Raw genomic sequence first — 23,951 nt, forward strand, 5'->3', positions numbered from 1 at the left:
CTGGACCATGTGCTGCCCCTCCTTTAGACATTGCTTTTGCATCTTACAACGGTTGTGGCCACCCCTTCCCCCATTTCCCTCATTCTCCCATTTCCTTTGTCCTCCACCATCCTCCCACTTGCCTGTATATGCCCTGAAGTTAGGGTCCATGGTTTTTTTTTTTGCCTTTGAATTATTAGCACTTAACACAAAGGGCCTGGCTATAGGATTGATGCCCTGTAAAGAATTCTTGTATTGAATCAAGGAGAGTGTTAAATTATTTTGGATCAATCTGTTTAAGGGCAGGCAAGAAAATGTTTAGGAACATTGAATGAAAAAGATTCTTGTCTAGGCCAGGTGCAGTTGCTCACGTCTATAATCTCAGCACTTTGGGAAGCCAGGGTAGGTGGATCACTTTAGCCCATCCATTCAAGACCAGCCTGGGCAACAATGCAAAACTGTTTCTACAAAAAAATACAAAAATTAGCCAGTCATAGTGGCTCATGCCTGTAGCCCCAGCTGCTCGGGAGGCTGAAGTGAGAGGATCACCTAAGCCCAAGGAGGTCAAGGCTGCAGTGAGCCGAGGTAGTGTCACTGCATTCCAGCCTGGACAACAGAGTGAGACCCTGTCTCAAAAAAAAAAAAAAGTCTAAAATGTAATTATTAAGAATACTAAATTTTCTGAGTTGCTGTATATAGATATGTACAGCTCCAGGTGGAAGGTCTGAGACATACATTTCTAGCCACCCTGTGTAGTATGTTTGCGGAGTAAGTGTTCATGAACACAGACAGGTTTGTACTGAAGAGACTTCAAAGCTGCTGGTGATTTATTTAAAAATTTCTGGCTTGTAGGTTTAAGGGAAAAAGGATCCTTAGAGTAAGCAGATAGAAAACTGCTTTGACAGTCAGTGGTAAAGTATTATTTTCTTGGAATGAATATTGACTTTGGAGCCAGAAGTCCTGTTTTAAAATCCCAATCTGTCACTTACTGGGAATGACTTAGGGCAAATCACTACACTCCTTTCATCATGAGTTTCTCTCACTGCCAAATGGAGGCATGATTTATTCTCTGTCTACTTAAAGGATATCTAGGAGAGTCCAGGTATATACTATGTATAAAAGTACTTTGTAAACTGTAAAGTATTATACAAATATTCATAATTATTATTTTTATCACTTTATGAAAATATTTTTTTTAGCCATAGTACTTACTTAAAGTCTGAACTTGCCATAATGTATTTATAACAGAATAGGAGTTTCTATTCTATTTGAAGTGATTTTCCCTTCCAAGCCTCTTGTGTGAGTGGCTAACTGCTGGAGGAAACAAAATTCAGATGGCATCTTGAGTATTTCTTTTCCAGACTGGGTACAAACAAAATGAATAAGAAATTTTCAGATTTACTCTGTAGAGAATGAGGGAGATGAGGTGTAAGAGAATTTGTTTTAAGCTGTGAAAATGTCTAAAATCATGAAAGGTTTTCCTGAAGGTTTTTAGAAAATTAAGGATGGGCTGTAGCATTTTGGATGTGGTTAAATTTTGTTCAGTAAACTGAGATTTTATTAAAATACTGTGTAGCAGTTAAGAAGTATCCAAGTTATTCAGGATAGGTAGACATTAGTTCAATGCTTTTTCATTAGATCATTTTGATCAGTGTTGTGTAGTATTTGCGAGGACAAGTTTTTATGTTAGTCTTGAGTTTTGCATTCTGGCATTACTCTTTACTGAGCATGAGACCTTGGGCAATTATTAAATTACCTCCTTGCCTCAATTTCCTTTCCTAAAATACTCATATGGTTTTGGCACCCACCTCCTAAGGCAATTGTGTGGATTAAATAACATACTATGTACAATGCACATATCACAGCTGGAGATGTAACCTAGTGCTTAATAGATGCTAACATTTTGTACATTCATTTAGCAAATATATATTGCATGTATACATGGCATGAAGTGTTTTAAACATGAACTTCATAAATTTGTATTAATAAGTGTTCTTGGTTATAAATGACAGCCAGGTGCAGTGATTCATGCCTATAATACCAGCACTTTGGTGGATGGATCATGAGGTCAGGAGTTTGAGACCAGCCTGGTCAACATAGTGAAACCCCCTATCTACTAAAAATACAATAATTAGCCAGGCATGGTAGCACCTGCCTGTAGTCCCAGTTACTTAGGAGGCTGAGGCAGGAGAATCACTTGAATTCGGGAGGTGGAGGTTGTGGTGAGTTGAGATCATGTTACTGTATTCCAGCCTGGGAAACAGTGAGACTCTGTCTTAAAAAAAAAAAAGTACTGTGTTAGTAGTTAACAAATTATTTTACATAGCTTTATCTTTTTTTGGTATCTCTTTTTTTTTGTTTTCATGCACTGCTTAATCTCACTGTGTAGATTGGATTTTGTTGAAAATGCATGCTGTTTAATATTTGTTTTGGAAAAATTGTTATTTGACTGTAGTATATTGGAAAGTGGCTTTTTTCATGATTGCATTTCTAGAGCTAGGATTACAAATAGATTTAAAAACGTTATGATGTGACTCCAAATGTATTCATTTTTTTGCAAGCTTGCCTTTTAGTTAGTAGGGTTTGAACGAGGTTGTAAAGTGTGTTGTCTTTGGTGACTCCATTTCATTTTAGTGAAGTCCTTTGATGTTTGTGAGGAACTATACTGATCACTGTTAGAAATCATCTCTGTGGCCGAGCGCGGTAGCTCACTCCTGTAATCCCAGCACTTTGGGAGGCTGAGGTGGGTGGATCATGAGGTCAAGAGATGTAGACCATCCTGGCCAAGTGGTGAAGCCTTGTCTCTACTAAAAATATAAAAATTAACTGGGTGTGGCGGCACACGCCTGTAGACCCAGCTACTCAGGAGGCTGAGGCAGGAAAATTGCTTGAACCTGGGAGGCAGAGGTTGCAGTGAGCCAAAGATGGCATCACTGTACTCCAGCCTGGCAACAGAGTGAGACTCCATCTCAAATTAAAAAAACAAAAAAGCAATCATCTCTTGTAACACAGACAACAGATGTTAGAAAAACCACCATTTTAAAACTGAGGACTTGGAGAATTACTTAGAATCTTAAGTTTTGCAATTGGGATTCAAACTATTATCTGATTTTTCCTGTACTTTTAAGGAGAAAAAGAAGGAGTAAAGATGAAGAAGTAGGCAAGACGAAAGGCTGCCTGTGTTTCTTTTACACCATGAACTTTCTTTTAATTAGATCTTATGAAGAACTAATTAAGAGAAACATGCCCCCATTTTGGGGGTTGCTAGACTCTAGCATAAGAAAGAAGGTTTTCAGAGAGCTGTATTGTGGCTAGGTTGTAATCTTGTGATAGTTGACAGGTGATGGGGATGGGGGGGCCTTTGGAGGTGTAGGTAGGAGAAATGTCTGGTTCAACACTGTTCAGCATGTAAGGTTTTTTCTTTAGATATTTTACTTGGAAACATTCTTGAAGTCAGAAACAAAACCGCACATTTAGAAAGAATGAGTTGTATCTTGACAGAGGGTTTTGTTCTGTCTAGGGAAAAGATGGTGAATTTTCAACTAGACCTCTATTTAGATTCTGTCCCCTTTGGGAAAGTACATTGGAAGAAGCTAGTCAGTTCTGGTCACTAGTTAAGTGTACTTTACCTGTTCAACCTATCAGATAAATGTTGGATACTAGGCTTAATACCTGGGTAGTGAAATAATCTGTACAACCAACCCCCATGACATGAGTTTACCTGTATAACAAACCTTCACTTGTACCTGCAGTCCTAAAATAAAAGTAAACAAACAAAAAAGGAATCTGCTAGTATTGTGACAAGAGACGCAGAGTCTGAACCCAGCTTCTGAAGGCTGTAACACAGCCCTCTTTACTCTTCCAGTAGTACAGGGCAAATTTTACATTGAAGTTAATTTGTATGTTTTTCCATGTGTTACTTGGGATCTATTTTAATTCATGTTAAAAATGATCTCAACATTGTATTTCTCTAGATTGAGAATACTTTTTTTGAGATTGGGCTCCTTGCTTAAAATCTTATGAAAGTTGATTAACTTACCCCAACTGACTCATTTTTTATGAAAGTGCTAAAAATGAAAAAACTAAGGCTATTTGCTTAAGATGGAATATATATATATAATATTACAGTTATTAAAAATGTATGTTTGCTTAAGTTATTGTAAAAGCATTTCCAGCAAGTGATTGATCACTTTTACCCAGGGCATAGGCAGTATGTGGAAATAAATCTCTGCACTGGACTTGAAACTAACAAATCTTTAATTTGTTAAGTTTTTTTTTGTCACTTCTTGAACTAACTTTGGCCTTTTTTATTGTGATTTATATAGCTCTAATACTCAGTTTTACCATTTGTTCTGTTCTCATAGAGCTCTGTTTTAATTTGTGTATTTTGGTCTTGTTTCTCCCATGAGATATTCAACTTCTTGAGGGCAGCACCACATGTGTCTTGTCTTTGTTAACCTGGCATCACAACTTGTATATCATAGATCTGTGCTGTTTCATGCTTCTTTCAGCTGCTGCTAATCTTATAACATACTTTTAACTTCTTAGGGATGAATCTGACAGAGCCAGCCTATAGAAAAATAGTCATGCATCCTATTTGATGCCTTGATTAGAACTAGCTTGATGTATAGGAAATTTTAGAATTACAGAAAACTGCTTGTTAGAAATTTTAAGACAGTCTACTATATTTAGACTGTCTGTGCTAATCACAGATTTATATTAGCTGCATAAGAGAAATCTACAAACAACATACCTCAAATGTAATATAGCTAATTGTCATAAGTCCATCCCTTCTTTTTTTTTTGGGAGGGAAGAAGGACGGTAGGGAGGAAGGAAGGGATGAAGGAAGGAAGGGAGGAAGCGGGGAGGGAGGGAAGAAGGACGGTAGGGAGGAAGGAAGGGATGAAGGAAGGAAGGAAGGAAGGGAGGAAGCGGGGAGGGAGGGAGGGAGGGAAGGGAAGGAAGGAAATCAAGCAATGAGAGAGACATTGCCGACCTGGATCTAGAGGTTTACAAGTTGATTTCTTTTTTTTTGAGAGAAGGAAAGAAAAAAAAATAAGTAAAGGAGAGGAAGAAAGAGGAAGAGAAAGAGGGAGAGTAAATGGAAATATTGCTTTATTTTGAAAAAAATTGAGTATTGATAATGGCCAATCAATGTTTCATTTAAACTTATGGGTAGGTGTGATGTGGTATTGACAAGAATGTATATTTTGTGTATTTGAAGTGGAGAGCTCTATGAATATTTATTAAGCTTACTTATTCCGGATCTGAGTTCGAGTCCTTGTTATTCTTATTAATTTTCTGTCTCATTGAATCTAAGTCTCGTATCTGGGTGTTAGGATCGTTAGCTCTTGTTGCATTGATCCTTTTATCACTATATCTTTGTTGCTTTAAAATCTATTTTCTCTGATACAAGAATTGCAACTCCTGCTTTTTATTTATTTATTATTTATTTTTGCTCTCCATTTGGTTGGTAAATCTTTCTCCATCCCTTTGTTTTGAGTCTTTGTGTATCCTTGCATGTGAAACAGGTCTGGATGTAACATGCCATTGGGTTTTGGCTGTGTCTTTTGATTGGGGGATTCAGTCAATTTAAATTTAGGGTTACTGCCATTTGATGTTGACTGGCTGTTTTATCCATTCGTTGGTGTAAATTCTTCTTTATGTTGGTGCTCTTCACTTTTTGGTGTATTTTTAGAAAGGCTAATACTGGTTGTTTCTTTCTGTGTGTAATGCTTCTTTCAGAAGCTCTTGTAAAGCAGGCCTGGTGGTAATAAAATCTCTGAGTTCTTGCTTATTCATAAAAGATTTTATTTTTCCTTCAGTTGTGAAGCTTAGTTTGGCTGGATATGAAATTCTGGGCTGAAGGTTCTGTTCTTTGAGGATGTTGAATATTGGCCCCCACTCTCTTCTGGCTTGTAGAGTTTCTGCTGAGAGATCTGCTGTAAGTCTGATAAGCTTGCCTTTGTGGGTAACCTGACCTTTCTCTCTGGCTGCCCTTAGTATTTTCTCCTTCGTTTCAACCCTGGTGAATCTAACGATTATGTGTCTTGGGGTTGCTCTTCTTGAGGAATATCTTTGTGGTGTTCTCTGTATTACCTGGGGTTGAATGTTGACCTGCTTTGCTAGTTTAGGAAAATTTTCCTGAATAATATCCTGAAGGGTATTTTCCAGCTTGGATTCATTCTCTCCGTCGCATTCAGGTACACCTATCAAACGTAGATTTGGTCTTTTCACATAGTCCCACATTTCTTGGAGACTTTGCTCATTCCTTTTTATCCTTTTTTCTCTAATCTTTTCTTCACGTTTTATTTCATTAAGTTGGACTTTGACCTCTGATATCCCTTCTTCTGCTTGAACAATTCGAATGTTTAAACCTGTGCATACTTCTCGGAGTTCCTGTATTGTATTCTTCAGTTCCATTAATTCACTCATACTCCTCTCTAAGTTGTCTATTCTCAATAGGATTTCATCAAGCCTTTTTTCAAAGTTCCTAGTTTCTTTACGTTGGGCTACAACATGTTCTTTTAACTCACCGAAGTTTGTTATTATCCATTCCTTGAAGAGTGATTCTGTCATCAGGATGCGCTCGTTCTCCATCAAGCCTTGTTCCATTGTTGATGTGGAACTGTGATCATCTTTAGAGGGAGAGGCGTTCTGACTTTGAGTATTCTCAGCTTTTTTACGCTGGTTTCTTCCCGTCATTGTAAATTTATCCTCCTGTCATCTTTGAAATTACCAACTATCAGATTAGGTCTCTTGAGTGGGCGTCCAGGTTGTTAGTTCCCAGGGCCAGAGCAGCGGCGTTTAAACTGATGGTGCTTTTCTGCCCAGGATTCTCCTGTCTGGCTTCCTTCTTGTTTCCGTAGTAGGCGACTCTGCCTTCCTGGGGCTCCAAACCTCGGTCAGAAGGGGAACCGGTCCTGTTTACTCTGCGCCGAGCGCTCCCGCGCCGAGGTGCAGTCACAGCGGCTGTGCCGGGCTCTGGTGTCCTGCTGGGGGCCTGTGCAGGTCCTCCGAACCTGTTTACTCTGCTCCAAGAGCTGCCGCGCCAAGGTGCCGGCGGAACCGCTGCACCGGCCACGAGAGTCGCGCTGGCCACCCGTATGTTTCCTCCACTGGGGGATCTCCTGCTCCGTGAGCGACCAGAACTTGTTTGAAAATGTGGCGTCCTCTAGTTCTCTGCGCCTTCCCTGAGAGCTGCAATCCCGGGATGTTAGCGATCGGCCATCTTGGATCGTTTCCCCAAGTCCATCCCTTCTTCTCTCTCTTCCTCATAGTGACTTATTTGTGTGGGCTTCATAGGGGATTTCCTTATTTGAAGAATCATTCATAAGGTTTCTTGAACTCATGCATAAAGTTATTTACGATAACTTTTTTTTTTCCTTTCTTGAGATGGAGTCTCACTCTGTCTCCCAGGTTGGATGGCAATTGCACGATCTCAGCTTACTGCAACTGCCACTTCCCAGGTTCAAGTGATTCTCCTGCCTCAGCCTCCCAAGTAGCTGGGACTGTAGGTGTATGCCACCATGCGTGACTATTTTTATATTTTTAGTAGAGATGGGGTTTTGCTGTGTTGGCCAGGCTGGTCCCGAACTCTTGACCTCAGGTTATTCAGCCCCCTTGGCCTCCCAAAGTGCTGGAATTATAGGCATAAGGCACCATGCCTGATCTACAATATATGTTTCTGAGAAGACTTGGCAGTCAGTTGCATAATCTCTGAGATGATTTTCTAATCAGAGATAAAAAGCTTATTTAACAATTTTCCTTTAAGTGTGATTAAAAAAGTGAGTGGTTTTTGGGAAGGTATTATGCCTGAGAAAGCACTTGAATTAGATGGGTTGCCTTTATTGTCTTCATGTCCCATAAATTATATCTCTGTGCCTACGTAATGAAGATTAACCTTATTTAGGGAATGTTTGGTATTAGCAGAAACATTTGACCATTTACTGTTTACTTTTATTTTAATATTTAAAGCTTTGTTTATTTTTTTCAGTTTGCATGTTACTTGTAGTTTGGTTGCTTTGACTAAAGTGCACTTTTGAAAATCTCTTAATTCTCAAGGAAGTATCCAACTGTAAAGAAGCTGTATAGGTAGTTTTCCCTTGAAGGTTACACTTCAGGCTGGGCACAGTGGCTCACACCTGAAATCTCAGCACTTTAGGCTGTTGAGGCAGGTGGATCACCTGAGGTCAGGAGTTCGACACCAGCCTGGCCAACATAAACCCCATCTCTACTAACAATACAAAAAAAAAGTTAGCCAGGTATGGAGGTGCATACCTGTAATCCCAGCTACTCAGGGGGCTGAGGCAGGAGAATTGCTTGAACCCAGGAGGTGGAGGTTGTAGTGGGCCAAGATCGTCAAGATCATGCCATTGTGCTCCAGCCTGGGTGACAGAGTAAAACTGTGTCTTAAAAAATATATATAGATAAGTAAATAAGCTTGAGTCATGGGAAATCTTGAAAATGCTTCAGTACTTTGTTGGAGTTCACTGTGGTGGAACTTTATAAGCCAGTTTTTGTGGAATCTTTTAAGGTACTTTATATTATTCATGGATGATGTAATTATTATTTATTTATTTGTTTTCATTGATATATAATAGTTATACATATTTTGGGGTACATGTGATAATTTAATACATTCATATAATATTAAAGATCAAATCAGGTTAACTGGGATATCTATCATTTTAAATATTTATGACAACTTATACAGAAAAGAATGGAAACAAAATAAAAACAAAAAACCCTATGCTTTAACTCCCCCCAATTGCATGTTTTGATTTTTTTGTTTTCTTAATTTACATATTTTAATATTGCTTGCTTTTGAATAGGTTGCTCTAGTTATTGTTTTTGATATATTTTTCTTGAGGGCTTTTTACTGGAGTTGTGTGTGGATTGCATCTGACTTTCTTTGTGTAGCTATGAAGGAATACCTGTGGCAGGGTAATTTATAAAGAAAAAATATTTATTTGGCTAACAATTCTGATGTCTAGAAAAGTTCAGGATTAGGCTTCTGCATCTAGTGAGGGTCATGTGTTGCTTCCATTCATGGTGGAAGGTGAAAGGAAGCCAGCATGTGCAGAGATCACATGGTGAGAGAGACAAATCAAGAGTGAGAAGGAAGGGAGGGCCAGGCTCTTTTTAACAGCCAGCTGTCATGGGAACTAAGTGAGTGAGAACTTACTGATTACCGGGAAGGTGGCACCAGGCCATTCATGAGTGATCCACCCCCATGATGGAAACACCTTCCATTAGGCCACACCTCAAACATTGAGGATCAGCTTTCAACATGAGTTTTAGAGGTGTCAAATATTCAAACCATACCAATACCACAATTACAGTAATAGAGTATTCTGAGTTTGTTCATATACTTAACTTTCTGGTGGGTTTTACATCTTTAAATATTTTCTTCTTGCACATTAGTGGGTTTTTTCCCCTCCCTGCTTCATATTGAAGAACTCCCTTTAAGATTTCTTGTAAGATGGGTCTGGTGATTGCGAATTCTCTCAGCTTTCATTTGTTGGTGAAAGACTTATCATTCCTTTATGTTTAAAGGACAGCTTTGCTGGTTACCATATTCTTGGATGACAGTCCCCGTTTTTCAGCACTTTGAAAATGCCATCTTACTACTTCTTGGCCTGTGTGATTTCACTGAGAGGTCTGTTGCCAGATGAATTAGATAAAACTCCTTTATATGTCATTTGCTTCTTTTCTCTTCCTAATTTTAAGATCCTTTCTTTATGTTTGACCTTTGAGAAATTTATTACATACCTTAAGATAATCTTATTTGGGTCATACCTGTTTGGTGATCTCTGACTTTCCTATACCTGGATATTTATATCTTTTTCAAATTTCAGAAAGTTTTCTGTTATTATTTCTTTGAATAAGCTTTCTACTCCTTGCTCTTGCTCAGTTCCCTCTTGAACAGAAGTAATTTTTAGATTTGATCTTTTGAGGTAATTTTCTATATCTTGTTGGCAATCTTTTTTAAAAAATTTTTTTCTCCTGTGTCTGTTTTCAACTAGCCTGTCATCAGGCTTACTGTTTCTTTCTTCTGCTTGATCAAGTCTGCTGTTGAGAGCCTCTGATGAATTTTTTAGTTCAGCAAATGTATTTCTTAGTCCCAAGATTTCTGTATGATTTAAAAAAAATTATTTCAATCTCTTTGGTAAATTTTTCTTATAAATTCTTTAATTGCCTTTCTGTGTTATCCTGGAGAATACTGGTTTCTTTGAAAGTGCTGTTTTGAATTCCTGATCAGAGAGCTCACATATAGCTATCTCATTAGGGCCAGTCAGTCACAGTTTTCTTGCCTTGTCCATTTGAGGAGGTCATGGTTCCCTGTTTGTTGTTGTTTCTTGTGGATATATGTCTATGTCTTTGCATTATTGTAGACTTTTAGTTATTTATCTCAATCTCCTCTGTTTTCTTTTTTTTGAGGCAGAGTCTGGCTCTATCATCTGGGCTGGAGTGCAGTAGCGTGATCTAGACTCACTGCAACCTCTGCCTCCCAGTTTCAAGCAATTCTGCTGCCTCAGCCCCTTGTAGCTGGGATTACAGGCATGTGCCACAGTGTCCAGCTGATTTTTGTAATTTTAGTAGAGACAGGATTTTACCATGTTGACAAGGCCAATCTCGAACTCCTGACCTCAGGTGATCTGCCTGCCTTGGCTTCCCAAAGCACTGGGACTGACTACAGGCATGGAGCCACCACACCCAGCCTTTTTCTTTGGTGGGGGGTGGGCGTTACTATTAGATATAACTAATTGCAGATTCTTATAATTCACCTTGGACATATTTACCAATACTATTCTTGAATATCCTTTTTTCTTTTCTTTTTCTGCTGGATTACTACTTCCTTTTTGGTACCAGATGGTGCCTTATGCCTAGGTTTTTTTTTAGCTCTAGTAAAGGATCAGAGTGCTGCCTGTCTTGAATGGGGGATTTCCCAAAGGGTGTGAGAGGGCTAGCTAAGGATTCATTCCTGGGAGGCCTGTGGAACAAACCTCCTACAGTGTAGTACTGCTGAGCAGCCACTCTTATTTGGCATCTTTTTTGGATGAGTTACAGAGTAGAGTTTGCAGGGAATGTTATTCTTGCCATCCCTCTTTGTGTCTGGCTGTCATCAGGGATATTTCTTTCTTTAGGAATTCCCAATGCTTTCTACAGATTAAAGAAGGGTTGTGTCTCCTACTAGGAAACCCACACTGGAAGCTGGTTGTCTACTCTATTGTCATGTAGAAACTGTGAGTGGAGAGTATATTTTCTGCACACTTGATTCAGGCAAATCAAAGGAAGGGGTGCTAAGGATAAAGAAGTCTGTCTTATTTTCTTACCATTTGCTTGGAATTTTTTTACTTCTCTGTGACCCTGGGAACTGAATCTTCCTCATATTTGAGTTCTAGGATATTCCTGGTGATGTCTTGCTGCTGTGTATTTGTTTTTGGTTTTCTGTGGGGGTTGTGGGAGGAGTGAATCCAGCTTGCTTCTGTAGTACCATTTTGGTATCAGAAACCATAATATATTTGAATAAATAACTTGAAAAGAGTACTGTTCTCTGAAGATTTCTGTATAAGGTAAGATTATTTTTTATTGGGAAAAGTTTGCTTCAGAATATTTCTGATATGTACAGACAGCTTTTTATGAGCATGTTTTTCACTTATCAGTTTTTTATGTTCTTGCATTTTAGAATCTTCTCGAAATGGCATCTTTACCTGTTTTGTTAATGCTTAATGCTGTTATAAAGCATTGCATCTGTGTTTGGTGATTTATGGTTTACCTATTTTTCTAATTTGTTCATTAAATACTTATTGAGCACACACCTGTGTCAGGTATTGGACTAGGTATTAGCAATACCATGGTGAACTTGACAGAATGGTTTCTACTTATGAAACTTACTTACAGTTGAGACATAAAGCTTTTAGCCCCTCTCCTCCACTTCTCCACTGTATTTTATTGCAGTAGCAGAACTCTTGTTAGCAAAATTTTAGTGGAATTAAAATTTTCCATAGAATCCAGATCTTACACAGAACACTTATGTATCAACCAGAAAGAATGTTTCCCGAGATGGGTCTTTACTTTGGAAAAACTTTAACAAACATTTTCTAAACTGACTATACTTGAAAGTTTCTGCACAATCTCAATAATTTAAGAAAAAAAACATAAGGCAGAGCTGATCTGGATGAAATGTGTGGTGGGAAGCTTTCCCGCACCAAACCTTCCCTGGAGGCACCTTGTAGAGCTGAGGCCCTATAAAGATACCAGATAAAAAACCCCCGAGAAAAAGAACTCAGCTTGAGCTTTACCTCTCCCTTATGCCACCTGTGGCCCATTTCCTGACAGAATGTTTAGGTGAAATAGAGAAATTCTAGCAGCCATATGTGCAGGCATTCATACATAAGGAAACTTTAGTAGGAAAATATCCTCACATGAAGAGAGATTCTGTAGATAATGTAGCATGAATCCCAGGAAACTCTGGGAGCTTTGGGGTATGGAAAGCAGTTTGAAAATTAGTCCACTGGATCACTTAGTTGAATCATCCCTCAGTATCCTTGAGCAATTGGTTCCAGGTTCCATTCACAACACCAAAATCTGTGGCTGTTCATGTCCCTGATATAAAGTAAATGTTATTTACGTATAACCCATGAACATTCTCCCCTGTCCTTTAAATCATTTCTAGATTACTTGTAATCCTTAATACAATGTAAATGCTATGTAAATAGCTGTTATACTGAATTGTTTAGGGAATACTGACCAAAAAAACCGTTTGTGCATGATCAGTATCGACACAGCAGTTTTCTCCCCAACATATTTTTGATCTCTGATTGGTTGACTCCATGGATGTGGAACCCTCGGTATGGAGGGCTGACAGTACTAGAAAGGTCACTTTACTACTGCATGTATTCTCTGTTGAGTATTTTGGAGAGGTCAGGAAAGCTTTTTAAAGGGTCGTCCAGTGTTGATATCAACTAATTTAGAATACCTTTTTTCTCATGAAAAATAGTGTGTAGGACACGAAATTATTTTCTACTTAGAAAATATTCAGTAGACTAGGTAATATAAAAGATGTTATTTCTTGAAAGTCAAGTTTTGTGCAGTTATTGTCTTATCAGATTTTATAATATGTTAGGTAATGGTAACTTACTAATTTTTCTGATTGCTCAGGGAATTAATTTACATGTATATGGATGTCAAATTGTATTTGAAATCCCAGATTAAAAAGAACTGCCCACCTTTATAAAGCTTAGTTATTCCTTTCTTGTAAGGACTTTTTCTCACTGTAGCTTCCTCAGTTATGACTGCCTGCACATATGGTTGTTAAGGTTTCTGGTTTTCATCTAAATGTTATGTCAGGAAATGGGCCAGAAATGGCATAAGGGTGTGGCTAAGTTCTAGCTGAGTTCCTTTTCTCCTGGCTTTTAATCTCGTGTTCTGTAGGGCCTCATTTCAGACACCTCATTCTCTAAGCCATACGTACTCTTAGATGCCTAGCTTATAAGGCAAGAGGACTGGTATTTAAGTGACACCTCTTTACATACAGGTTTATTGTTATTGTTTTAGCTTAGATTACTTGGGGAGTTCACTCTGAGATATGTGTGTTGGGGCTTTCTTATGTAGTGCTCCAGGAATAACACTGTGAGCAGTGAGGAAGGGAGGACTGGGCAGAAGGGGAAGCTATACTCCAGCAGAGTCCTGGGTAGATCCTAAGGGCAGTGGTGAAGCTGACATTGCCCTTCAAAATTGCCCCAAATTCAGGCAAGATGGCCAAGCCTTTATACACAAGCCTAGGCCATCCATTGCTTGTGGGCTGCCATTCCCTCCCTCTTCAAGGGGTTGGTTTTGGTGGAGGGAACCAGAGCTCAGGGTGAGTGTGATGGGGGCCAGGCGCTTTCCTTTCATGAAGGTGGCAAGGGCCTTGCCAGGAATGGGACTTGGCAGTCTGCCTGCAGCATCCCCTATAGCCATGCTTTCTGTTTCTCATATTCATCTGTTTTTAAGAACTGAGAATTAAGTATGAAATGTTCTACTTTCCACAGTTAACTAACAAGACTTCATAATTTATAACTTAATGCTTAATTTTTAATAAATGCACAAATATTAAAACTTTTTAGCACCATAAGTAATGTGAAAATGTAACATAGTTACATCTGTAAAATCCATAGTTAATCTTTTGGACAATTGGTTATGAATATGCTTTGATTAAAAAGTGTATTATAAATTAACTACTTCAGGAATTTTGAGTTTTGTGAAATATAATATAGATACTTAACTTTTTGATTCATAAAGTGTTTTTGTAACAAGAACTCCCTTGCATCCCCCCTGAAAAAAAAACAACCACTTCAGGTAGTGGTTTGCTGATCTTACTTTTTGTATCTGCAGTTTATTTAAAATGCTGTTGTCTTTTGCTTGTTCATTGTAAAGAGGGGGTTTTTCCCGTGGAGGACCGGTGGGCTCTTTCACTTCTTTCCTTTTGACATCTTCATAGTGATTGTTGGGGAATCAGGGTTGGGAAATGGGGTTGGAGAGTAGATCTTGTTCTTTGGAGTTAAAATAGGTCTGAAGTTGGGTGCCAGCTCTGTCATCCATCTTGCTCAAGTGAAGAGGTGCCTGTAACTAAGCTTTGACTTTCTCGATAGTTAAATGGAGATAGTAATGGGACTTGTATTATAGCAAATCTTAGCTATAAGCTCTGGTGTGTTGTCAGTGCTCAATAAATAATGGCTGTGATGAGCTGTAGTTATATTTATTGGTCAGTTCTTTTTCACTGCGTTTTTGAACACTTTAGCAAAGGGGGAGGGCAAGTCAGGCACACAGGCTTATCTCAGGAATGGGGCAGGGGGGATTATTTTGGGATTGTTACCTATTTAAAAAATTGTCCTTGAGGCAACTGGGCTTTCTCCTTCACTGGGGATGACTGTGAGCAAAACAGCAACAACAAGCAGAAATATAAATAAGGGAGGAAATGATTACTTCACACAGCCTTAGTTAGGCACAGGGGACATAGAACAGCCCTGTTTTAGGACTGACCTGCCTGAGCGTGACATCGGCCTAGAAGGAATTCTCCCCTCTGTGGTCCTGTAAATCACAAAGTGAGTGGAAACTGGGCCATGTGGAGGTACTGCAGCCCCTGTTGGTGAGAGAGACAGAGGGACCCTTGGCAGCTGCCTGTGACAGCCCTGTGACAGAGGTCTGGGCACTGGGACCACAGAGAACATTTGGTTCTAAGCACACAGCCCCAGGGCTCCGGAAAGACAATACAGAGTTTTGAGAGAGTAATCTGAGAAGCAGGAGTTAGTCTTGCAGAAGTACTGGCAAATGAGTAAGTGGATTGAGTGTATCTTGAAAGAAGTACAAAGAGGACAGTTCTCAGAGAAAACTTGAACCAGAGAAAGTAGATTTTCAGAAGTATAGATTTACCTACTATTATTGTGAAATATTGGCCTAATGTCATTCAGTTCGAGATAGTGTTTGTATCACAACCACCAGGCAACATCAGCTTATGTATATTTGTTGATCTGATCAGGCCATTCTACACCTGAAGATATGTTTAGAGGAATTTTGTTTTCCTTGGCCTTCAAAAAAAATCTTTAAAAAAATTTATAGAAGACTTCAGTTTTAAATGCAACATTATTCTGTGCATGTCTAATTAGTGTGTTCATAGTTCATTAGTGATTTCAGTTTTTTAGTGTTAGCAGTACTTTGGCAATATGCAGAATAGCTGAAGAAAAACCCTAATGTCCCAAAAGTTAAACAAATAATTACTAATTTTAACAAATCAGTATATATTTGAGGGTATACAATGGTAGGCATTTTATGTGATGGCTTTCAAAGTATACAAAAAAGTGCAAAGCACATTCTTATCTTCAAAGAAATTGGAATTAGCTACATAATTGAGCAACTGTGGCCCATAATATAGAGCCTGGCTATGAAGCAGGCAGTCACTATACAAGGTAGTCGAAAATCGATAGTTTATGTGAAAATGTCTGGATGGTGGTTGGCTTTTTCTACCTCATGCAACTCAAGGCCTATCAAGACAAATATGATTTATGCACATTGAGCAGCATCTTACTTTGGGAAGTAGTATATAATACTACATAATATAAAATTGAAGGGCTCTAGGAGGAAGAAAAGGGATAAGTTTGCTGAGATTTGTAATGGTCAAAGAAAGCTTCAAGGCGGTGGAATCGGGGTGGGGTTTGAGAGGCTGTGAATTGAAACATGGAGAGGGGTGTTTTGAGAGGAGAAGTGAGGTAGATATCTATATGAGTGATAGAATAATTCTTAGTCCAGCCTATAGGGAGTGGGATGTTCATATTTAAGAAGGTTGGAGTTAAATTGTGAGTGTGTTGAAAGCCAGGCAGTGAGGCATGAAGGTTTTTATACTGTAATAGTGACAGTAGTCTAGCTGAAGGCTGATAAAGGTTGAAATTGGGATGATACTGCTGGGAGATAGATACAAGGTTTTGAGGTTGTAGAGTGGATAGGACTTGTTAGTGGCAGAGAAGATGAGAAATAGAGAGGTGTTGATTTGGTGTGGAGAGTTCTGTAAATGGGTCCACTTGGTCTAGAGCTGAGTTCAAGTCCTGAATATCCTTGTTAATTTTCTGTCTCGTTGATCTAATATTGACAGTGGAATGTTAAAGTTTCCTACTGTTATTGTGTGGGAGTCTAAGTTTCTTTGTAGGTCTCTAAGAACTTGCTTTATGAATCTGGGTGCTCCTGTATCGGATGCATATGTATTTAGGAGAGTTAGCTCTTCTTGCTGCATTGGTCCCTTTACCATTATGCAATGCCCTTCTTTGTCTTTTTTGATCTTCGTTGGTTTAAAGTCTGTTTTACTGGAGAGTAGGATTGCAACCCTTGCTTTTTTTTTTTTTTTTTGCTTGGTAAATATTCCTCCATCCCTTTTTTTTGAGCCTATGTGTGTCTTTGCATGTGAGATGGATCTCCTGAATACAGCACAGGCAAAGTAGATTTAGTATAATTCTCTCTCTTTTTTTTTTAAAAGATGGGGTTTCACCATGATGACCAGACTGGTCTTGAACTCCTGACCTCAGGTCATCCACCCACCTCAGCCTTCCAAAGAGCTGGGATTACAGGTGTGAGCCACTGTGCCCAGCTCTTTCTCTTTTTTTGAGATGGGGTTTTGCTCTTGTTGCCCAGGCTGGAGTGCAGTGGCGTGATATCGGCTTACCTCAACCTCCACCTCCCGGGTTCAAGTGATTCTCCTGCTTCAACCTCCCAAGTAGCTGGGATTATAGGCATGCGCCGCCACCATGCCTGGATAATTTGTATTTTTAGTAGAGATGAGGTTTCTCCATGTTGATCAGGTTGGTCTCGAACTCCTGACCTCAGGTGATATACCCACCTTGGCCTCCCAAAGTGCTGGAATTATAGGCATGAGCCACTTTGCCTGGCAATTTAATATAATTCTTAAGGGTCCTATGATTTTCAGAGAGGTAAGTTAACATTGAATGTAATTTAAAGTCACCAGCTACGTTTGCCTTGAACAAGAGAGTCCTGCCTCTCTTTTGTAGCTTTGTTTTTTTTGAGACAATACACATGTATTCTGAGTGCCAGGGTGGAAGCCTGCATGTGGGATTGTTGATGCGGCAAGAGAGGGAGTGGGAGTTCTCCTGCGGGGAGGGGGGAACTTGAGCTGAGCTTGGAAAGAGGAGTGGGTGTTTTGCTGTATCTTATTCCTGTTTAGGACAATATGACTAATTTTGTCCTGGTACCTGGTAATTAGAACTATGAAATAATCTTAGAAATGTTAAATAGGCAGCGATACTTACTTCAGATGTAAGATAAGGGTCCCAGAGTTGAGGCATTTTAGTTCATCCCTAGTGGTGAAAACTTTGAGTGTTTTGAGGCATCACAGGTCTTCCCTTCTCTTTTGCCCTCTTCTTACTAGTTCACACTAACTGCCACATGATAGTAGATCAGCCTGGGAACCTGATGTTGCTGAGATCCATGTACCACAATCTAGGCTTCATTCTGATAGGTCTTAATGATATCTATATGTATCTCTAACCCCCACTACTTACATGGAAAATGCCTTGAGTTTTTCCTGCACTGCTTTTTGTGTGGCAGGTGCTCAGCAACTATCTCGTGAATTGAATTAGATTGTATTAAAGTGATTCTTACTAGCAACACATCTTTTTTAAAGGAAAATTTTGGGACAATAACCCAAATGACTCAACCAACCACCCAGTGATTTGAGTACCCTGCATTCGCTCAGGCCTGCAATTGTGCAGGAGAGAAAGAGAACATAGGGCCTAATTGTCAGGCTGCTGAAGGGTTGAGTTTTGGATATTCTGGTGGATTGCAAAAAGGTACTGTGCCTTCCTGGAATCTTTCAAATTGTAATCAGCCTTTTATGTGCTTGTCTGACCCTTGATGTTATGATTTATTGAACTGATATATACATATGTATACATATAAATATTTATAAATATATAAAAAATATATATATTTTGAGATGGAGTTTTGCTCTTGTTGCCCAGGCTGGAGTGCAATGGCACAATCTTGACTCACCACAACCTCTGTCTCCTGGGTTCAAGCGATTCTCCTGCCTCAGCCTCCTGAGTAACTTGGATTACAGGCATGAGCTACCATGCCCAGCTAATTTTTTATATTTTCAGTAGAGATGGGGTTTCTCTATGTTGATCAGGCTTATCTTGAACTCTTGTCCTCGGGTGATCACCCCAACTCGGCCTCTCAAAGTGCTGGGATTACAGGTGTGAGCCACCACGCCCGGCCTGAACGGGTATTTTTTCGAACATTTTCTCAAGCTTATTGGATGTGAGGATCAGCAAGTCATGCTCAGCTCATTGCCTCGTAGCCATTGTTTATACTTGATCTTAGCCAAAAGGCTGAGAATCGATTTAGCCATTGTTTAATGATGAGCTCCTAAATATGACTCAGTCAACAGGTTCCATAATCTGTGAGGTAGACGAGGTCTGACAGTGGGAAGTGGCTTGTGCAATGTCTCTTAGATGGTGGTTTCCAGTTCTTGTCGAATATGCATTCCCCTCTAACAGATGAAGCTGATTGCTGGAAAACACGTGAAAACATATGTATCTTGGTGTTTTGTTGTCTTTTCTTTCTTCCTCTCTCTTCCTATGGCATGCTTTGAAACAGATTAGAGTTGTGTTTGGCTTCAAATTGCTACAGTTGCCCATCAGGGTAGAGCCGTGATGTAGGGTTAGCAGGGGAGCTATTGCAGACAAGACAGTGAGTCTAGTGTTCAAATACAGTGTGACTGAGTGCTCCTGAAGCCATGTGCCCACCTTCTTACAGGCAAGGGCTGTCAGCCTATACACATTGCCTGCAGGTTTGAAAGTGTTATGTGAAGCCTTTGTTTAGCATTCTGACTTGGGCCATTCATTGTGGTATTACTGGAAAAAAAATCTGAAGGAAAAACATAAAAAAGCATGGCATACACAAATCCATCATCTGACATCAGGGAGGTTGTGGGGAGTCAGGACCAAGCAAAGGTTCTTAGATATGGTAATTAGAAATCACCCCATTCTTTCCTTCATTCATCATAATGTACTGCCCTGTCAGAATCACCTAGGGAGCTTTTTTCAGAGTTCTGTGGGTACTGTATCCCTGAGGGATGTGTGTTTCTGCTGTCCCTCATTCTCCCAGGTGCCAGTTATTTCTGATAATTAGAGGTGTTAGTGATTCTGCCTCTGTAATGATGTGGAAACAAAAAAAAAGGCTTAAAAAGTGCTAAATGAGATTATTTTTAAAGGCCTTTCCAGCCCTGTGACCTGTATATGGAGAAGAGAATTGTTCTTTGATCTCCTTGGGCTTTATTGACTCAGTGAGCTAATTGATTAAAAGAACAGTAGTATCTTTTGAGCAAGATTTTGGGGTTGTCAGGATGGTGCATGGAAGCATATTACTTCTTGACTGCTGAGTGGGATAGCGCTCTTATTTTATTGTTCATGGCAAGAACAATGATTTGACTCTCAGATGAATTTCTAAAAAATTAAAATTAGTCTTTCCTAGTTCCTTTATTTTGTTGAAACATTAAAAACAGAAGAATCTGATGATTGCATTCCAGTTTTATTAGCATTATTACTTATCTTCAGACTGTCCTTTGTCTGTCAGACCCTTGGGCAGGGTTTTGGGCTCATTCAGGGAACTTTTAAAGTTATTTTTATATGAAACATTGTACTAAATAAAGCTATGTCATTATTTAAATACTACGTAACAAAGCATAGCATTGATAACAGAAGAGAGAAGCATGTAAAATATTTCACAGAGATAAGCATGGAGACGAGTAGATTCAGTTTGAGCAAGATAATGACTAAGGGAAGGAGAGTGACCTTTCCTTGAAAGCATTTTTGCCCAGTTGTGCTTCACTGGATATTACCACAGTATACCTTTCAGTTTGAGGATTCAATTCCACTTGGGAAATAATACATGACTTCCTGTACACAGGGCTGTGATTGGAGGGAAGTTTTCATTCTTTGATTATTTCTGAAGCTATTAAACCATAGCAATGGTTGGTTAACCACAAGAATTTAATTAATAATTATTTATGATCTCAAAATGAACTTGATCTTTATAGAATTTTAAAAGAAACTGAGACACTGTTTTCCATCTAAAAGAAGAAAAGTAGAACTAATTAAATCATTTGGCTAAGATAGGAATAGCTTTACCTGGGAATACTTGTAGAAAATAATAGGCCAAAATGCCTACCTAGGAGGAGAAAAATGAGGAGATTGAATTGGTATGATTCAGATCCTAGGAATAAACTGAGGATCAGAATAGGGGTAGAGCCATCTTGCCTTACTTTTTCCTCCTTTCAGCAGATATGGTTAGCTACATTTTCTCTGAGCAGATGGTTGAACTTTAGATTGAGGAGCTTTAACTTTACAAATTTTTCAGAAAAACGAATCTACATATATAAATATCTCCATCCATATCCTACCTTTTGTTGGCAGGCATTACATATATGTGTGTATCTGTATGTGTGTGTGTGATGAGGAAGGTTGACCCTCTTGTTTGGAAGGGACACACACAAATCTACACCCATACCCACACCCATTTTCTGGGTATATTTGTGGTATAAATCAGGAATTAAAAACTGGAAAGAAGTTGCCATAAATATACATTGGGTGATAGTTATTTAGTTATGCTAAAATTTTATCTTCCCATTTCAGTTGGAATAATTTCATTAGCAGTGCCTTAAGCAACAGGATATATGATTAAATTTTCTTTTAGTGAATTGCCTAGTTACATTGGATCCAATTAAGTTTTGCATATGTTATCAGTAGCATTAAGTGAAACCAAGTGTGTTGTTAAGTACAATAAGTTAAGATACTTTAATAAGAAGTAACTTGTACTAAATATATATTGAGCTAGTAAGAACAGCAAATAGAGGTCTTCAAAAATATAGTTTATATCTAAAACATAAAATGATCATACAAATTTATTGTTAATATCCATAAATTTCCTCATTAAATGCCTATATAATTTAGTATTTGTATAGGATATTATGAGATTGTTGTTTTAAAATCTGTTAGCAAGTCCACAGTAAAAATGACCTCAGCATCACTTTGAAACACCAGGAACTTGAAATGAGTATTTCTGCTCTTTAAGGGTGAAAACTTTTTCTGATAATCAAAATTTTACAAGTCACATAATTATGAAATAAGTAAAAACTTTTTTTTTTTTTTTTAAGGTTGATAATCTTTTGCTTAAAGTCTGTTTGAAAATTACAGTGTTCTTAGATTTGGTGGAAATATAAATGTTGGTGTAATAATTTTATGTTCTATTCTTCTTGTCAATAAAAATATTTTAAAATGTAAAAAGAGAACAACCCAAATTTTCTTAAAAACAAAAGCCAGAATCAACCAACCACACATACACACACACACACACACACACACACACACACCCAAAAAAGCCCTATGTAGACTTGTATGTATAGAACAGAATTGTTCTTTGATCTCGTTGAGCTTTATTGACACAGTGAGATAATTGATTAAAAGAACAGTAGTATATTTTGAGCAAGATTTTGGGGTTGTCAGGATGGTGCATGGAAGCATATTACCTCCGTGCTGGAGTGCTATAAGAGTTGGGTGAGGGTCTCCAGGCTGTGACTAAGTTGTCTTGTTGCTGTGTGGTTTCCTGCCTTGGGCCTTTGTTCCCTAATTTGTAAAATGTGGTTGGCATGGTGAGTTGTGAGATTGAAATTGCTAATTTATAAACATGTTTTTCTTCTGTCCTTTGTGTAAGGGATATGACTCTGTGATTGGTTTTCTAATCTCTACGTGGTTCATCTAAGTGGAATTTGATGTTGAATTTCTTTCATGTGACATTATTTAGGAACAGATGTTCTTAGGCTACTAGCTGAAAAATTATAAACCTAAAATGTTTATTTATGTTTAAAATTTTAGGTATGCTATACCTCCAGAGCATGGAAAACGACTTGAAAGACTAGCTCAAGGTAAAACTTCCTTTCTTTATTTTTTTCTTTTCTATGTTTTATATGTTTCTTTGTTTTGTTGGTTTTTGAGGTATTTTTTATTATATAGACTGTCACTCAGTTGGTTTTATCCTATGCAAATTATTGATTTTTACATGTTTTTTAATTGAACAATTTAAAATTTTTTCACATTAGTTTGTGAATTTTTTTTTTCTGTCGCATAATTGTCATGGTTATTTTGAGTGTTTACTATTTCATCAAGTGATTGCCCTTAATCTGTTTTGGTTGTTTCTAAAAAAAATTGTTTTTATTGTAATGCATTTGACATCATTGTGCCAGTAAGTTTTTAAAAATTAAGTTACGTTCTTTCAGACAGTATTGTTGCTGCATCTTGGGGTATGGGTGTTTTATGACCACTTTTTTTGTTGATCTGCTGTTTTCCCCAAGGGTTGTATCACTGCTGACACCCAGTTCTTCTGTGGCCCACTGGGACTGGGAGTGTGCCCTTATGGAAGTATGAAGGTGAATGGCCCCAAGTAACAATACACATGTGATTTTGGACCTTCTTGGATTGGCAAAATTAAACTTACTTTACTGCAGGTTGAATTTTTATTTTTCATGGCTTGCTGCTTCTGCATAAGGGCCAGAATAAAGAACTTTTCTGTTGATGGTCCTATGCCTGCTTTTGTGTGTGCAGACAGTGCCAACACAAGCAGCCACCATCCTCCTTCCTCCTTTTTTAAAAAGATGTGCCAGGCAGCCTTCCCCTCATCTTCTTACATTTGGGGAGGAGAGTCACATTCACCCCTTGCCATCCCTGTCTTCTGTTTTGCTAGCCACCCATCCCAAAAGAAGGCGTAGGCTGGTAATGACTTATTTCCAGAGAAAAGTGGAGTTCCATTTGAGTGACAACTGAGGAGCAAGGCCTTTTACCTTTATCCAGGATTGAATCCTAAGCAAGGAGTGCTCTTTCAGTCCAGTGCAGATCTAAGTTTCATTGGTGTGTTAGGTTTGCCTTCTGTTAGGAAAAGAATTTTGTTCCTGCCTTATATGTGCTTTCAATTAATAATGAAATAGGGCCTGGGCACGGTGGCTCACGTCTGTAATCCCAGCACTTTGGGAGGCGGAGGCAGGTGGATCATGAGGTCAAGAGATCAAGACCATCCTGATCAACATGGTGAAACCCCGTCTCTACTAAAAATACAAAGAATAGCCGGGCATGGTGGCATGTGCCTGTAATCCCAGCTACTCAGGAGGCTGACGCAGGAGAATTGCCTGAACCCAGGAGGCGGAGGTTGCGGTGAGCCGAGATCACGCCATTGCACTCCAGCCTGGGTAACAAGAGCGAAACTCTGTCTTAAAAAAAAAACAAAACAAAAAAAACGAAATGGGGCCACTGAGAAAACTCATTCCTTGCCTTGACAGTTTTGAACAGAAACTGTTACTGGCACCTAAAGACCTAAAGGTTACTTTCCCCTATATTACAGAATACTACAGTTGTAGTATTACATTTTAAGAAGCA

The 23,951-nt window shown here is 38.7% G+C and overlaps 1 protein-coding gene across 7 annotated transcripts in view; it reads left to right on the plus strand.

Moving 5' to 3' along the window:
* KDM4C (lysine demethylase 4C) overlaps positions 1 to 23,951 on the plus strand; it is a 418,510-nt gene that overhangs the window by 108,082 nt on the left and 286,477 nt on the right. For all 7 annotated transcript variants that reach the window (XM_035305424.3, XM_035305451.3, XM_078368791.1 and 4 more), the window contains exon 6: positions 22,401 to 22,450. In XM_035305424.3, coding sequence (XP_035161315.3) covers positions 22,401 to 22,450 — 50 coding nt within the window. The remainder of the gene's footprint in view (positions 1 to 22,400; positions 22,451 to 23,951) is intronic.

This window comes from Callithrix jacchus, chromosome 1 (genome assembly GCF_049354715.1).
Source record: "Callithrix jacchus isolate 240 chromosome 1, calJac240_pri, whole genome shotgun sequence".
Lineage (NCBI taxonomy): Eukaryota > Metazoa > Chordata > Mammalia > Primates > Cebidae > Callithrix > Callithrix jacchus.